The sequence below is a fragment of the Hypanus sabinus genome, chromosome 13 (assembly GCF_030144855.1).
Source record: "Hypanus sabinus isolate sHypSab1 chromosome 13, sHypSab1.hap1, whole genome shotgun sequence".
NCBI classification, from domain to species: domain Eukaryota; kingdom Metazoa; phylum Chordata; class Chondrichthyes; order Myliobatiformes; family Dasyatidae; genus Hypanus; species Hypanus sabinus.
In genome coordinates this window covers 10270856-10288574 of record NC_082718.1, presented here as the reverse complement: position 1 = coordinate 10288574, position 17719 = coordinate 10270856, and the positions used below count along the sequence as shown (strand labels likewise).

At 37.0% G+C, this 17719-nt stretch overlaps 1 protein-coding gene across 5 annotated transcripts in view; it reads left to right on the top strand.

Annotated features, from left to right (window-relative positions):
* mkln1 (muskelin 1, intracellular mediator containing kelch motifs) overlaps nucleotides 1-7184 on the top strand; it is a 149417-nt gene extending 142233 nt beyond the window's left edge. For all 5 annotated transcript variants that reach the window (XM_059987090.1, XM_059987089.1, XM_059987088.1 and 2 more), the window contains 2 exons: nucleotides 4260-4314; nucleotides 5872-7184. In XM_059987090.1, the coding sequence (XP_059843073.1) occupies nucleotides 4260-4314; nucleotides 5872-5993 (177 nt within the window). In that variant the 3' untranslated portion in view covers nucleotides 5994-7184. The remainder of the gene's footprint in view (nucleotides 1-4259; nucleotides 4315-5871) is intronic.
* The last annotated feature ends 10535 nt before the right edge of the window (nucleotides 7185-17719 follow it).

The following is a 17719-nucleotide window of genomic DNA, read 5'->3' as shown; positions in this document are numbered from 1 at the left end:
GACAGAGTGGACAGCCAGCGCCTCTTCCCCAGGGTACCACTGCTCAGTACATGGCTTTAAGGTAAGGGGAGGGACGTTCAAGGGGGATATTAGAGGAAGGTTTTTCACTCAAAGTGGTTGGTGCGTGGAATGCACTGCCTGAGTCAGTGGTGGAGGCAGATACACTAGTGAAGTTTAAGAGACTACTAGACAGGTATATGAAGGAATTTAAGGTGGGGGGTTATATGGGAGGCAGGGTTTGAGGGTCGGCACAACATTGTGGGCCAAAGGGCCTGTAATGTGCTGTACTATTCTATGTTCTAATATTTGGGAAGTTAATATCTCCCACCACGACAACCCTGTTATTATTACACCTTTCCAGAATTTATCTCCCTATTTGCTCTGCGATGTCTCTGTTACTAATGGGTGGTCTATAAGAGTCTATAAAAGTAGAGTTATTGACCCCTTCCTGTTCCTAACTTCCACACACAGACTCTGTAGATAATCCCTCCATTACTCCCTCCTTTTCTGCAGCTGTGACTGTATCTCTGATTGGCAGTACCAAGCCCCCACCTCTTTTGCCTCCCTCCTTGTCCTTTCTGAAACATCTGAAGCCTGGCACTTGAAGTAACCATTCCTGCTTCAGAGCCATCCAAGTTTCTGTACTGGCCACAACATCACAGCTCCAAGTATTGATCCACGCTCTAAGCTCATCTGCTTTGTTCATGATGCTTCTTGCATTGAAATAGACACATTTCAAACCATCGGTCTGAGCGTATCCCTTCTCTATCACCTGCCTATCCTCCCTCTCACACTGTCTCCAAGCTTTCCAAGCCAACCACCCCTTCCTCTGTCTCTTCAGTTTGGTTTCCGCCCCTCGGCAGTTCTAGTTTAAACTCTCTCCAATAGCCTTAGCAAACCTCCCTGCCAGGATATTGGTCTCCGTCGGATTCAAGTGCAACCCGTCCTTTTTGTCCCAAAAGAGGTCCCATGATGTGGACTGCCTAATGTCTATTGCCCGATAGCACTCACATCGACAGTGATGAAATGCTTTGAGAGGTTGGTCATGACTGGACTGAACTCCTGCCTCAGCAAGGACCTGGACCCATTGCAGTTTGCCTACTGCCACAATAGGTCAATGGCAGACACAATCTCAGTGGCTCTCCACACGCTTTAGACCACCTGGACAACACAAACACCTACATCAGGATGCTGTTCATTAACTATAGCTCAGCATTTAATACCATTATTCCCACAATCCTGATTGAGAAGTTGCAGAACCTGGGCCTCTGTACCTCTCTCTGCAATTGGATTCTCGACTTCCTAATCGGAAGACCACAATCTGTGCGGATTGGTGATAACTTATCCACCTTGCTGATGATCAACACTGGTGCACCTCAGGTTTGTGTGCTTAGCCCACTGCTCTACTCTCTATATACAGTGGCATGCAGAAGTTTGGGCACCCCGGTCAAAATTTCTGTTACTGTGAATAGTTAAGTGAGTAAAAGATGACCTAATTTACAAAAAGCATAAAGTTAAAGATGACACATTTCTTTAATATTTTAAGCAAGATTACTTTTTTTATTTCCATCTTTTACATTTTCAAAATAATAATAAAAGTGAAAAGGTCCTGAAGTAAAAGTTTGGGCACCCTGCATGGTCATCACTTAGTAACACCCCCTTTGGCAAGTATCACAGTTTGTAAACACTTTCTGTAGCCAGCAAAGTGTTTTCAATTATTGTTTGGGGAATTTTCATTCATTCTTCCTTGCAAAAGGCTTCTAGTGTTGTGAGATTCTTGGGCCGTCTTGCATGCACTGCTCTTTTGAGGTCTATCCACAGAATTTCGAAGATATTTAGGTTGGGGGGACTGTGAGGGCCGTGGCAAAACCTTCAGCTTGCTCCTCTTGAGGTAGTCCATAGGAACATTGTTGTAGAAGCCTTCATCTTTTCATCTTCACCTTTTCTACAGACGGTGTGATGTTTGCTTCCAGAATTTGCTTGTATTTAATTGAATTCATTCTTTCCTCTACTAGTGAAATATTCCCCGTGCCACTGGCTGCAGCACAAACCCAAAGCATGATCGATCCACCCCTATGCTTAACAGTTGGAGAGGTGTTCTTTTCATGAAATTCTGCACTCTTTTCTCTTCAAACATGCGGCCAAAAAGTTCTATTTTAACTTCATCAGTCCACAGGACTTGTTTCCAAAATGCATCTGGCTTGTTTAAATGTTCCTTTGCAAACTTCTGATACTGCATTTTATGGTGAGGATGCAGAAAAAGTTTTCTTCTGATGACTTTTCCATGAAGGTCCTACTTGAGCAGGTGTCGCTGCACAGTAGAATAGTGCACCGCTACTCCAGAGTCTGCTAAATCTTCCTGAAGGTCTCTTGCGGTCAAACAGGGGTTTTGATTTGCCTTCCTAGCAATCTTATGAGCAGTTATCGGAAAGTTTTCTTGGTCTTCCAGACCTCACCTTGACCTCCACCATTCCTGTTAACTGCCAGTTCTTAATTACATTACGAACTGAGGAAACAGCTAGCTGAAAACGCTTTGCTGTCTTCATATAGCGTTCTCCTGCTTCGTGGGCATCACTTATTTTAATTTTCAGAGTTCTAGGCAGCTGCTTAGAAGAGCCCATGGCTGCTGATTGTTGGGACAAGGTTTGAGGAGTCGGGGTATTTATAAAACTTTGAAGTTTGCACCACCTGTCCTTTCCTATCGATAATTGTGAACAATTCATAGCCCTAACAAGCTAATTAAGGTCTGAGACCTTGGTAAAAGTTAACTTGAGAGCTCAAATTTCTTGGGGTGCCCAAAATTTGCATGGTGCTCCTTTCCTTTTTTTTTACTCTAGAATTATACAAAACAGAAATAATACACTAATCTTGCTTAAAGTTTTGCAAAGAATGTTTCTTTTTTAACTTTATGACTTTTGGAGATCAGTTCATCTTCTACTCACTTAACTATGCACGGTAACAGAAATTTCGACCGGGCGTGCCCAAACTTTTGCATGCCACTGTACTCATGACTGTGTGGCTAGGCATAGCTCAAGTACCATCTGCAAATTTGCTGACAATACAATCATTGTTAGTATAATCTCAGGTGGTGACAAGAGGGTATACAGGAGTGAGATATGCCAACTAGTGGAATGGTGCCGCAGCAACAAATTGGCACTCATCATCAGTAAGACGAAAGACTTACTGGAAGGGTTAGACAAAGGAACACATACCAATCCTCAGAGATGGATCAGAAGTGGAGAGAGTGAGCAGTTTCAATTCCTGGGTGTCAAGATCTCTGAGGATCTAACCTGGTCCCAACATATCGATAGTGTTATAAAGAAGGCGGCTATACTTTATTAGGAGTTTGAAGAGATTTAGCATGTCAACAAGTACGCTCAAAAACTTCTATAGTTGTACCATGGAGAACATTCTAACAGGCTGCTTCACTGTCTGGTATGGAGGGGCTACTGCACAGGACTGAAAGAAGCTGCTGAAGGTTGTAAATGTAGTCAGCTCCATCTTGGATTCTAGCCTACAAAGCACCCAGGATATCTTCAAGGAGCGGTGTCTCAGAAAGGCAGCATCCATTATTAAGGACCCCCAGCACCTAGGGCATGCCCTTTTCTCACTGTTGCCATCAGGTAGGAGGTACAGAAGCCTGAAGGCACACACTCAGCGATTCAGGAACAGCTTCTTTCCCTTCACCATCCAACTCCTAAATGGACATGGAATCTTTGAACACTACCTCACTTTTTAAAAATATACAGTATTTCTGTTTTTGCACGTTTTTTCAGTCTATTCAATATACTTAATTGTTTTACTTGTTTATTTATTATTTTATTTTATTTTTTTTTGTTTCTGCTAGATTATGTATTGCATTGAACTGCTACTGCTAAGTTAACAAATTTCACGTCACATGCCGGTCATAATAAACCGGATTCTGATTCTGAGCCACAGGGCCAGACTCTGTACCAGAGGCGCAGCCACTTTTGCTTCCCCCAGGTAGGCTGCCCCCCATCCTCCACAGTACTCAAACAGGAGTACTTATGGTTAATGGGGACAGCCATGGGTCCTCTGTAGCATCTGTCTTCTTCCTTTACATAATATTCTTAAGAACTTTAATCACTTTTTTGAAACCAGCTGAAACTGTGTTGTTCCAGAATAGAATTGGTGATCCCATAGGTTTCCATTTATTGTCAGTTAATATATGGGTATTTTAACAATTAATACTATTGCATCAATATATTTGTAATTAATTTGTTACTTCTATTCCCAAGTTTCAGTTATTGGCTCAAGCACTCTTCAGATCTGGTTCAGATTTTATCCCATTGGGTAAGTTTTCTGAAAGATTTATTGCTTTATATACACCATGGATGGTTTGTTTTGTGTAGAATATTTTTATAATTTGGTTGGATGGTGACAATATGTAATTTGTGAGTATGTTGTATTTGTATGTAGATTTCAGTGAATGCTGGTTAAATGTAAATGAAAATCAAAAAGTGCAGAATCTGGCAGTCTGAATTAAAATTAAAATGCTGGGAACCCCTTAGCAGGTCAGATACAACTGGATGAAAGAGATAGAGCTAATATTTTTGGTTGAGGACCCTTCAGAGCCGGGCTGGATAAGTATATTGCTGGGCAGAAAACAATGGGTGAAGGTAGGTTTATATGAAATACTGTGAGAGAAAAAGATCATCATAGTATAAATAGGTTAGTTAGCAATTTATTTAGTTTCCAAACAGTGTTTACTCTTAATTCTAGAATCAGAAAACCCACCTGTGGGAGTCCCATCCCAGGGTTTTAACAGGTCCTCACCAGCTGAAACAACTGCCCGACTCTCCTCATCTGATGCTTATGATTTCAACTGTTCACATACTTTCTTTGCATGTGATCTCTTCTTGACTTTTTAATGAACTGTAGTGACGCAGATAGGGTGTTGCCCACGTTTTTTGGTAAGAGTGAGTGTTACCAGACTGTCAATAATTGTTCTTGGCCGTTTCTTGTATTCATTACATTGCCTTGTTACTCTATGATGAAACTGCTTTTATCTCCAATTTTCCAAGTTTTATAATATTTACAAAGTTATGAGTGCATAATATTCCCAAAGAATTATAATTGGCATGCAGGGACATATTTTCAAATTGGAATGCATCTGTTTCAGGAATGTTCTGCTTCATAGAGCGGTCTCATAACTGGGATTGTAACGGTCTTGAGCTCTGAATTCAGGAAATCTAAAATTAGTAACAATGATATAAGTATTCAGCAAATTGTGTGGCCTGTATTAAGAGGAAAAATAAAATAAAAAATTTGAATGTATTTCCTTTCATTGATTTTGGCAAAAGATTACATTAATCCATTGCATTAAGAGATTTTAATGCAATATTAGAATTAGGTTGTGGCACAAGATCCCTTCTCCAGGCTTTAGAGCTTGAAGGAATTTAATTAAAAGATGAAAAGCTTTCAAGTAATTTTTTTGCATGTTGTGGACTTTTAATTTGTACTTGTTATAGAACAAGTAAAGGACATGAATTCCACTTAGCTAATTAGCAGTTTCATTAAGAGATTCAGCTAATTGTGATTTTACTGTATTTTAGGCGTAGAATTTAAGTTTTTTCTAACTGGTGTATAAAACTGCTCCTGTAATGTTTTAAAATGGGAATTTCTTTTGAATAAATCTTTTAGTTGTTGGAGTCAAAAAATAAGAGTGTCTGTTTAAAAACAAGTTTGATACTGTCTTAATGTGATTTTAATACGACCCATTTTTTCCCTTTTTTTGTTGTGTTTCTGTTTAGTGTTATATTTTGTTGCTCTTAAGTAATTATTGATTTTGAAATTGCACAACTTCACTCAGGTATTAATGTGTGTTTTTTTAAAAAAAATCTCCAACAGGTTTTTTAGATGTCGATCAGAATTATGCCCAGAGGACTCTGTTGTTTGATACACTGGTAAACTTCTTTCCTGACAGCATGACACCTCCAAAAGGCAATCTGGTTGACCTCATCACACTGTAGCTCCGCAGTATTTGCTGGATACTGGCTGAAGAGGACGTCAATCACAGATCTAATCTCCTGTTTTATACTTGCTAGATTGGATTATGGTTTTGGCTGGCAAAGGTGTTTTATGTAACATACCTCCACGTTTCTGGTTTTTGAGTTGTGTCCAATTCCAGTGGTTTTTTTCATGCCACCTTCTAAAAACTGGGTTGGAACAGATGCTGGCTATGTAAATATGGGTTTGCTTCCCATATGTGTTAAGTCATTTGCATTGGTAAATATTTAAAACTATTTTGAGATTAAATAATAAATCCTGCCATGTGACTGTCCATATAAACACATAGTTGAAATTCTTAATGTCTGGCCTGATTCTTGGAGTGACACTGCAGAGATCTCAACTGATTTTCACAGCAGCATTTTTGTCTATGTTCATGTAAATTTATCAACCCAACTTCAAGGTATTGTTGTATTGTCAGATCTGGTTCTCTTTGCCCTTTACAGCAATATTAATAATGCTTCAAAATGTAGATTTGCCTTTTACTTTGAATAAATCTCAGTACTGTGCATCATGTTCTGGAATTCTGGGAAGGTAGAGGATAATTTAGTTGCTTTTTGACTTCAGAATAACTCCCTTCTATTGTCTATTTTAGTTTGCACTTTGAAGTTCCTGTCCCATTTACAGATGAATTAACTTTATTCTCCCCATTTCGCTGGTTTTGTTTGTGCAAACAAAAATATCCAGCTTTCAAAATGGCTGTTAACAGGCTGGTTAAAAGGTGTGAAAGATTTAGTATCGCCTTCTTGTCAAAAGATTATTGTTAAGCAATTACTTACAAAAGTAATAGTTGTCAGCACTTCTCCCTTTCTGTTGCAGCTAGTAAAGAGTATGATGCACAGTTGCCAGTTTCCAAAGAATTAGCTGGCATGAGTTCAGTTTTGCTGTGAAAGAAGCACCTTTTTTGCAACTTATTAATATTGCAGTATTATATTGGGATATAGGCTGCTGAAAAATGCATGGTATTAAACAATTTTCCTTTGGAAATGAGATATGCTCACAAAAAGGTGGTTACAAAAAGGAAATGCTTTGCTGTAGAAATCCAGCAATAAGAGTATTTCCACTACAACAGATTCTATGCTGTCCTTTTTTATGAAATTGAAAGAGTGCTAGGTGTTCCCTTCAAAATAATTAAAAAATTATGTTGATCATTATTGGTTCATCTTGATTCTTAATTTTTTGCTTTCACACCCCTTGTAGTTGACATCTAATTTTGTTTGTTCCGTCATTTCTTGCACGTTGTTTTTTCTCAGTCTTTTTTCATGACATCAGGCATAATGAATAAAGTTTAGTCATTTGTTATAACATCAAGTTGTGAAATATGTAAAACTGATGCTTTGAAGCAAATTGTGCTTTAAGAAAAATCCAACTCAGCTACCAAAGATCGATTGCAATGTTGTGTGGGAATGGGAACCTTGTCACAATACTTAGATTTTTGATGAGCTTCTCAGATAAACCATTTTAAATCTTTTATGCCTTCAGGAATCTTATCCCATGATTATAGAAGTTGTTTTGCACCAAGGAAAGTTTCTGAAATGTACAGCTTTGTACAATGATTATCTACATAATTGTAATATATTTACCTTTTCATTACATTTACTTTTCAATTACTCACATGGAAATAGCTAAGGTGAAAAGCAGTCTTTGCTAATTGGCAATGGCTTTCTGGAAGGTTTTTGCTTGCAAATATTCTTGATCATGGTACTTTACCTCAGTGTTTGGATTGTTGTTTGTATGCTGCTGGTGTTCTAGACTACTTTGAGGTAAAATTCTTTCATTCTTAGGTAAAAGATTGTTGTACATTTTTTTCCTCCCAGTTTCAATGAAATACTTAATTGGGTTAGGGGTATATCGGTGAAACTGACTAACTGAATGAAAATTTCTTTCATTATTGTTCCATTTGCCTCTGACAAGCATCTTGTGCCATGTAAAAATTTGATTTTCTCCTATAGATTTGAAGACTGTTAGCGAGTCTTGACATGGAGCTTGACATGGTTGCTTTGAGTTGATTTTGCAGATAAGGAATTTGTTAAGAAATAGGTTTGTGAATCTCAACTTGAGCATACTTCCAGACTAAGATTGTAGTTTTAGCAGTGTTGAAAGTTGAGTTAAAAGAAAAGCTTCCAACATGGTTTCAGTTGTAAGTCAATCTTTAGGCAAGCCTTTTGCTTAATGTTTTCTCCCAGCTTGTAAAATACAGTTGTTTCTTCTACCAGTCAATGTTCTTCCTTTCGTACTTGGTACAATGCGTTAGTTCAGCCTTGCACCTTCTTCACTGAGCAATCCTCATTAAGAGCTCGCAATTTAACAATCATTTTAACCAAAGCATATTATCACCGATAATTTTGTTTTGATTAACGTGACCTCAATGATCTTTGCCAGAGGCTAATCATAATTAAAACATTTATACATAATATTGATGGAAATACCGACAGGAAGAAACATTCACTTGATGCGGTTGATTCTGTTCAACGCACTAAAAGTTACACTGGTAACTAAGCAAAGTGATAAAGTATTGCTGACCTTTCTGATTACATAACCTTTTAAATGATTTGGTTTAAACCTTCTGTAAACACTATTTTGCCACTAAGTTCATGGAAGTATCCTACAAATCAAATGTTTGTTATTTTCCCAAACCCCTTCATTACTATTAATCAGTTGTTAATGTGGGAAAACACTGTTTTATTGTGTTTAGAAAACTGAGTGTTGGGGTGGGGATTAGGAATGAAAATGTCACAGCAAAGCCTTAATGATCAGTACCAAAATCACTGGTTTTAACCAAAGAGATTATAAAGGTCTTGTTGGATAGTTGCGGTCTAATTAGAAGAAACTAAGTTAAAAGTTGTGCATGTTCTATGAAAAATTAGAGTTGTCTCAAATTGTTCCACAGTGAGATTGGAATAGTATGTCATGAGTTGGCTAAGTTTTGCTTAAAAGGAATGCTCAGTGCACAGGACCAGTTGGCCACCGTCTAACAGATAAATGCTGATTAAGGCATCTGAGTTGAAACCAAAGCGTTCTTTTTGTGTGTGTGTGTGTGTGTGTGTGTATGTGTGTGTGTGTGTATATATATATATAGACCCCCCCCCCCCCCACCTGTTGTATTAAATTACCGGTATTGTGCTGCGGTTTTTTCCTTTATCCACATATTGTGAATTAGTGCTTGTACAGTCCATGAGGCTAACAATTGTCTGATATACAGGTAGAAGTTTCATTGAAGCTTCTCATAATTAGCATGACAAGCATTGCATTCCTATTACTGCTCAGAAATAGTTTTTTTTTTGTCTAGTGACCTAAAAGGTTACATGACAATATTTAAAGTGCCTAATTTGATTTGATTTGGACTGTATTTAAGGCTAGCAACTTGCAGCTATTTTTATAACTTACTGCCTCAAACAATTTTTCATCTAGTTGATGTTTTAATTATCTAGCTGAAAAAAATGAGCAGTATTTGTCAATTGTTTTGTAAGGGTAAAGGGTGATTAATTCAGTTTTATAACATTCTCTTCCATTGGAGGAAAAGGCACTTATGCATAGGTAAGTTTTTGCAAATGAAATTCCTTGACCTGGCTTGGCTCCTGAGTGTTTCCAAATGCTATTAGCTTGAATTTTCTTTTGTAGATAGGATTATAGTCTACGTATACAACTGAATATATTGTTCCTTTAAAGGTTATTAAAAACAATGTTCACAGGACAAACCTTTGCTTGTATTTGCTGGAAATCATTTGCACTTGATGCCTATAAGGGGTATTGCTTCAGGAGTCAGTTATAGAATTTTGTGAACACCCAAGAGAAATATTAGATTCAATAAGACGTCCAATTTTAAACTTCATAAGCATTTATACTAAATTTAAACATTAAAATTAACCTGCCTAGAGCTATAAAAAATCTGTTTCTGAGTAAAAAAATTGCTGCCTTTATAATTGGGAGACTACTAAATTGTTAGCTAAAATTCACTTGGTCATACCATGTTCAGTAGATGACCAATAGGTGTATAGATTTATTTTGCTCTATCTGATTGAACACAGTTTGATATTTATTGTGCTGTTTTCTACGACTTTTTTCTTGATGTTACTTTGAAATATTGAGCGTAACCTAGTTAGCATTGCACTATCACGGCCATTATTTCTCCTTTGTTGCCCACCCAATCCCTAGTGTTCTATGCCTGTATGACTCACTGTAAACATGCTTAGCTGTCAACACTATAGCTGTGTTAACTGATATTTATTCTGCATACTTTGCTGTTTGCAATTGTCTGTTAAGTAGTCAAAAAAGATAAAATGTAATACATTTTGGGAGGGTTTCAAAAGATAATATGCCCATGTTGTGCTTTTTAAAAACTAGCATTTAAATGAGGCAGTCTATATTTTGATTTGTTTTTTATATTCTCTAAATTTCCAATTTCCTTGAAACCTCAAAAAATATATTTGCAAAATATGGACCCATTCTTTGACCCCAAACCATTGCAGGACTAAATGTTTTCGCTGAATTGTAAACCCAGATTTCATTCCTTCACTAGGGAAGAGTCATTCCATTTTTTAAATCAAATCTGCTGAAATGGTGATGTGAAACCAAAATAAGTTACTGTAGTTCCTGCTCTGGCAGTGTGGATTTGGAAGACAAAAAATAAATACAGCAGAAAAACTTACTTTGGTTGTAAATTAATTCTCTCTGGGTTTTGGCTTTTGCCAGCTCTGATTTTGCATGTACAAAAGCTTGAAATTCACTTAGTGCAGACCAGAGGAGCAATAAACTGGTTATTAGTTTAGTCCAAAATTTAAATGTCAGCTCATATGCAACAAAATGGAACAATTAACTCCCCATCTTTCCAAAGACTAGAGTGAAGCAAGTTAGTAGAGGGCAGATATTGGCCTATTTTAAGCAAAATGCTTCAATGGAAATCTGGTTGAATCAATATTCTCTAAAGTGGGTTCCTGCTTTTCAGTTTAAAGTGGACTTCTCCAGCACAATAGAATAAACCAAGTTCCAGTGCTTCATTTTGCAAAATAAAAGCACTGAATTTTAACGATTCATTGAACCTGAAATAGGGTGGATGAAAAGCAAGGAAACTAAGGCCTAGTCAGGACTGAAATCATGCTTTGTTGAAGAGAATTTAGACAACTTTAATTCCAGTTCCCAACTGTTGATCTGATCAAGAGGCCTTTAAAAAGAAATTGCTGTTGCCAAGTTCAGAAGAGAAAACCATTGGAACAAAATGGTAATTACAAAAGATGAATTACTAACCTTTAAAAATAACCAAGTGGTATTATGTAATTTACAGATCTGTCTATTTGGATAAGTCTTCAATAATGTAAAGATAATTTGTATCCTGTAGTTTCCTGAAATTTCTTCTAAATTATTTGCATTTCGAATGATCAGGCCTGATTTTCATAAGAAACCTACAGTGTTGTATGTTTTCAATACATTATATTCATTTTTGTTTCCATTTAAAAATAAATTTCTTTTATTGTGAGAGTCATCAATCGAAGCCCGGAAAATGAGTTAGGAAGGAATATGTTCAGTACAAAAATGGTCAGTTGTAATTAAATGTTTAATTGGATTGCTGTAACAAGTGACAGTAGTCAAAGTTGCACAATTACCCATGCAAAAATATTCCTCTTTGCCACAATATTGAAGAGTGTTTATTGGGCACTGCTGGTGAATTAAATGTGTTGGAAGACAAACGTCTTTGTTTTTCTAAATGTCTTGTAGTAGTTATTGGTGTTGCTGTTTCAACTATTCTTGCCATAATAGTTTTTCATCTGGACCTACAATCCAAGTACTGATTGATCTTCATCAGTACATTTGCAACAGGGTTTTAATTGATGGAAAAATCCATTGCTGTTTCTGGCAGCTAGCTGCCTGTAATATTCAAAATGTGAAAAGGGAAGCACAATCAAGGCATTTCACTTCCTAGTAATCACTCTGCTCAGCTTGATAACAATATCACATTAATACTCCCTGACCACTCAATTGACAATAAAATTGTTGGCAATTTTTTTTATAGCTACCAAGTTGACGAACGTGGGTGTGATAGCTGAAATCAAAATAACAAACAGTGGGACAAAGTTTTTTCTAACCTGCTTTAACCAGGCTCTGTATACAAAATGCCGTTGATGTCTCGTGCACATCAACATTGAAAGAAAAAGTTTTCATTAGAGCTTCAGTCCATTGAAACTAGGTAATTTTCATTGTTTGAACTCAATACTACTCTCTTTGACTTGAGGATGAAATCCCAAAGCATGTTACTGCTTGTTTTAATTTCTCTCTCTTTCACATTATTAAAGCTCACAAAAGGCAAGAAAAAAAACAAGCATATTGATCAAAGAAAATAAACTCTGAATGTTGGACACTGTCATCAGAAATACAGAATGCATTACTAACTGTTTTGATTACAAACTCTGCATTGTTGAAAGGGCTCTATCCAAGTCTTACCTTGGTTTTCATCTTAAACTTTAATTGAATCCACCTGTAATCAACTGGGTATAATTGATGTACAGAAGAAAAAAAATTATAAATGCACCATTTAAAAATCTGATCTCTTATGTTTATGCAATTGATTAAAACCACTTCATTGTTTTTTAAAAGACTATTATCTTTAACTGTTCCGGGCAGGTAAATGCAATTCCACTGAGACCAAAGGCACCAAATTCCCTTCTAGATACCCTGGTTGATGCAATGGGTAGTGTACATCTCTGTAATCTGCCACATTTGTGCACTGTTTTTAATGTAGCAAGGTTTTGCAAATCATTTCAGAGTCTAAACATGCAGTGATTATGTAATGCATGGTGTAATTCCCTGTTTAGCCAATTGCATTTGCTCAGACTTGGTAAATAAGCTACATTTTCCCTCAATATTCTTTCTTCTTTCCCCTATCTTCTTTCTAATGTGCACACAACTTTTGTATCAAGTTACAAAGTGAATTTGTTGTAGGTTAATAATTCTACCTTGTTAACTTTGATAACTGTAAGACCTGATGGTGTTTTACAGTATTCAGTATTTTATTAGCAAGCTTGAATGTAAATGATTTTAAGACCATAAAACAACGGAGCAGATTTAGGCCATTCAACCATCAGGTCCACTCTGCCATTCCATCATGGCTGATTTATTATTCTTCTCAACTCATTCTCCTGCCACCTTCTTGTCTAAATGTTCTTGCTCTCTACAGCTGTCCGTGGCAATGAATTCCACAGATTCACCACCCTTTGACTGAAGACCTTCCTCCACATCTCTGTTTTAGATAGTCATCCCTCTATTCTGAGGTTGTGCCTTTGGTTGTGCCTCACCCACTATAGGAAATATCCTCTTCACATCCACTCTATCTAGGCCTTTCTGTACTTGATGGGTTTCAATGAGATTCCCCCCACCCCTCAATCTTCTAAACACTAGCAAGTACAGGGCCAGAGCCATCATCTCATTCATTAACCCTTTCATTTCTCTTATGTGAACCTCCTCTGGACCATTTCCAATTCCAGCACATCCTTTCTTAGATAAGGGACGCAACACTGTTCACAATACTCCCAAGTGCAGCCTGATCAATGCCTCAGCATCATATCCTTGCTCTTATATTCTAGCTCTCTCAAAATGAATGCTAACATTGCATTTGCCTTCCTTACCATTGTCTCAACCTGCAAGTTAACCTTTAGGAAATTCTGTACAAGGACACCCAAGTCCCTTTGTACCTGATTTTTAAATTTTCTTGCTGTTTAGTCTACACCTGTATTCCTTCAAGAATTTTAAAATGATATTTATAGAAAATGTCTTGCTGCAACCCATGGCTATCTTCATTTTTAAGATTTTCCTTTCCCAAAAAATTAAAAATAAAATGGGTGAATAGTATTTGCATTTTGAAGAATGCAATGAGATATTAACCATTAAGTGAATGTGCAGGTCTAGTAAAATTATCTTCATTAGAAACTGTTTTAATATCTCAGCAATTTCATGATCTCTCTTTCCCTATCCACATCACAAGTACCAACTGAGATCAGTAAAGTTCTGTATGCTGTATTCCAATCGGTATATCCCAGTGACTATTCTCAATTGATCTTCATTAGAACTCATTAATTATTGCATTCAACAACAATTCTGTCATCTGTTTTCTACTCATAACAAATACCTAGCCAAGATCAGAATAATTCTGTATATCAGATTCCAATTTGTATATCTCTGACTGTAACACAGTAAATATTTATGTAGTGGATAATGATACTCTTTAAAATCAATGTTTGGATGTGGTTTATGTATTCTATTCTCTTTTCTAACTTTTACTTTTTAAATAGATTTGATTTCAATGATGAATTTTCTGTTATGTCCAGCCATAGTGGAGAATTCTGATGTGATTCATTTTTTTAAGTACACCGATCATGTCTTAGGTTTTAATATTTCTCAGTATTTCAGAAAGGCTATTGATCAGTTTCCTGACTGGTGTTTGTGGAATTATACAAGTGTGGAGTAGCGTTCATTGTAGCTACTGTACATGAGACAGATGGGCTTATTATTATGTTGCTAGTGCAGTATGAGCTGCCTCTACCTTGCCCTAATCATTTCAAATAAGTTGCAATCATTTTTTGCCATGATCCCTTGGAATACAATTAACAAGTTACGAAAACTTGAGCTTTTTAAAATTTGTGAATCACTCAAACAGACCTGTTTGAAGACCTAGAGCAGCCCTTGCTATAATTTGTCTCGTGCTATCTCATAACTAGCTATGGTTTTTGTTAAATGTGGTTAAGTTGTCAACTTGAAGACTGCACATAAATAATCATGCAAGGACTTTGAAATGTATGTACTTTTGAAGATACTTCCAATTTTAGAAGGGTGTTGAACCCATTCTGGTGCTTCATTTCTTTTTTGTTTTGCTATCTCATCCTAGTTGATGCTCACGGACCTATATTCTTAAGTTTATGCAATACCTTGTGTACAGAGCCCCATATATGCATTGGGCTATTTTATGAATATGGGTCCTGGCGTGTTTTGTTTCCTTCTGTTCGCTAGTGTCTCTTCAGTGTCTTCTATCCGAATGTGATATCAGAAGCATCCTGTATGTTTGCCAAGGGGTTTAATAGAGCAGTTTTATCCTGTGGTTTGACTGAGATGATGTGTTTATTTTTCTCTCATTTTCATTGTATTTTTTAAAGTACAAAGCTACCAACCCAATTTTCTGAAGTATATACAATTTATGCACTACTTTGTTGTGAATAACTGTAGACTTGGTGAAAAAATACAAATTGTAGAATTATGTTGTATGTACTGTACATATGGAAAAAAAGACTGTATTTTGTTCAGTTTCTTAATAAAATAAACTCCTGAAAAAGCAATTTTGTATTTCAGAGCTTGTGGATGAGTTTATAGTGAAAGTTCAGAGTAGCGCATTTATCTCTGAAAACAGTATTATGTCCCTGAGCCTTTTCATTATTTGTTGTCTGATGTGTTCACTATTAAGTTCAGATTTTTTCACTGTACCCTGTTTATTGTTAATATCTGGTGATGCATTGCTTATAAAAATTGATAGCCCATTGAATGTGTTTTTTATGAACTGCACTTGCATCTTTGCTGTGTATGAGTTGAGTGCTTTGGACCCAATAATTAACTTCTAATTTCTTTAAAGGCTTTAACTGGGGAATGAATGATATTCCCACTCAATGCTTCCAAAAGCAGAAAATAGCAACCCAAGATAGTATAGGCATGTTAAACTGTTTGGAATTATTTTAGATGTTATATACATCAAAACAAAATATTGTGGTAAAATTCTTGTATTGAATTATCTCATGTAACTTCAACTCCAGGAATGGCAAATGTGTATATTGCTTTTCCATACCTTCTGATAACACTTTCTAAGTTAACAATCATGTGACCACGTAGTATTTCTGGTCCCTCAGCTCCAGGGATGTCAAAGATCTGAGATCAAGTTTAAATTGGCTTTACTCAAGAGCTTATTAAGAACAGGCATTGGTTTTGAGGGCCAGTTTGGAACTCATGTTGGAGACCCATCTGGCATGCTTTGTGAAATAAGTCCATTATATGGGTTGTAAACACCCATGAGACAAGTAGCCCTATAAAACTGGCATCGTGAAGAAAAAGTCGCAGACTAATGTGAATGGACACATTCCAGACTAGATGCCTTTCATCCAGGCAGATCGTGCCATACATAATTACAAAGACAGACTGTAGAATATATAATTGCAGCCTCACCAAAGTGGAAGGAAAATGATGAGGTAGATTTGGAAGACCAAGAGTTCTTTGCCCAGCATAGAGAGGTCTGTATAAGTTCTGATAACAGTGGATAGAAGCTGTCCTTGAATATGATTGTGTTCTCTCAGACTTACTTTCGTGTCTTCAGACAGGAGAGTGAAGGTGACAAACATTGGTTGGAAGGATCCTTGATTTTTGGCTGCTTTCCAAAGGCAATGGGTATTGTGAATGGAGTCAGTGAAGTGGAGTTTGGTTTGTGGGATGAACTGGGCTGCATCCACAACTCAACACAATTTCTTATGGTCTTGTGCAGTGGTGCATCTAGATACGTAGTACCAACTTAAGGACCCTTTAGCCCTGTTGATCTCAGTATCCCTTACTCCTCTGCTGCAAACTTAAAACACGGAGAGCAGGTTGGGTTTTATTGTTAATGGATGCAGCTCTTTTCTCAATAAGCTCGTAAGAGCTTTTTAAAAGTATAATACTCCAATTATGCTTTTATTTTGGATGAGGAAGTAGAAGGACAGATTAGTAAGTTTGCAGATCATTCAGAGGTTGTGGATAGTCTAGAAGGTTGTCGTAAGTTACAATGGGACATTAATAGCATACAGAGCTATGTTGAGAAGTGTTCAGTTTGGAAAAGTGAAGTGCTACACTTCGGAAGGTCAAACTGGAAGGTAGAGTACAGGGCTGATGGCAGGATTCTCAGCAGTACGGAGGAACAGAAGAGATCCATTTCCTCAGATTCTTCAAAGTTGCCATGCAAGTTAGTTGATAAGTGGGTAAGAAGGTTTACAGTGTGTTGGTCTTTGTTAGTCAAGGGATTGAATTCAAGAGCAGTGAGGAAATGTTGCAGCTCTATAAAACTTTGGTTAGACCACACTTGAAGTATTATGTTCAGTTCTGGTGGCCTCATAGGAAGGATGTGGATGTTTTAAAGAGGGTGCAAAGGAAATTTACCAGGATACTGTCTGGATTAGAGAGCATGTCTAATGAGGATTGATTGAGCAATCTAGGGTTTTTCTTTGGAGCAAAGGGGAATGAGAGGTGACTTGATAGAGGTGTAGAAGATGATGAGGCACAGATCAAGTAGATAGCCAAGCACCTGTTCCTGTGGTGGAAAAGGCTAATATGAAAGGGTATAATTTTAAGGTGATTGAAGGAATGTATAAGGATGATATAAAAGTTTTTTTTTTTACACAGAATAGTGGCTGTATGGAATGTGCTGCCAGAAGTAGCTATATTAGGGACATTTAAGCGACTATTAGTCACCAGGAAGAAAGAAGAATGGAGGACTGTGTAGGAGGGAAATGGTATATTGATCTTAGGTGGGCCGAAGAGCCTGTACCATGCTGTACTGATCTATGTTCTCAGCTCCTAAAATCCTGGAATTGCCTGAATGTACATTCCTCATTTTCAAAGGAGTGATAAGCTGCTGAGGTGTGTGGTTTTGGACAACCAACAGAATAGTTCAAATTTACTGCAGAGATGATAGAGA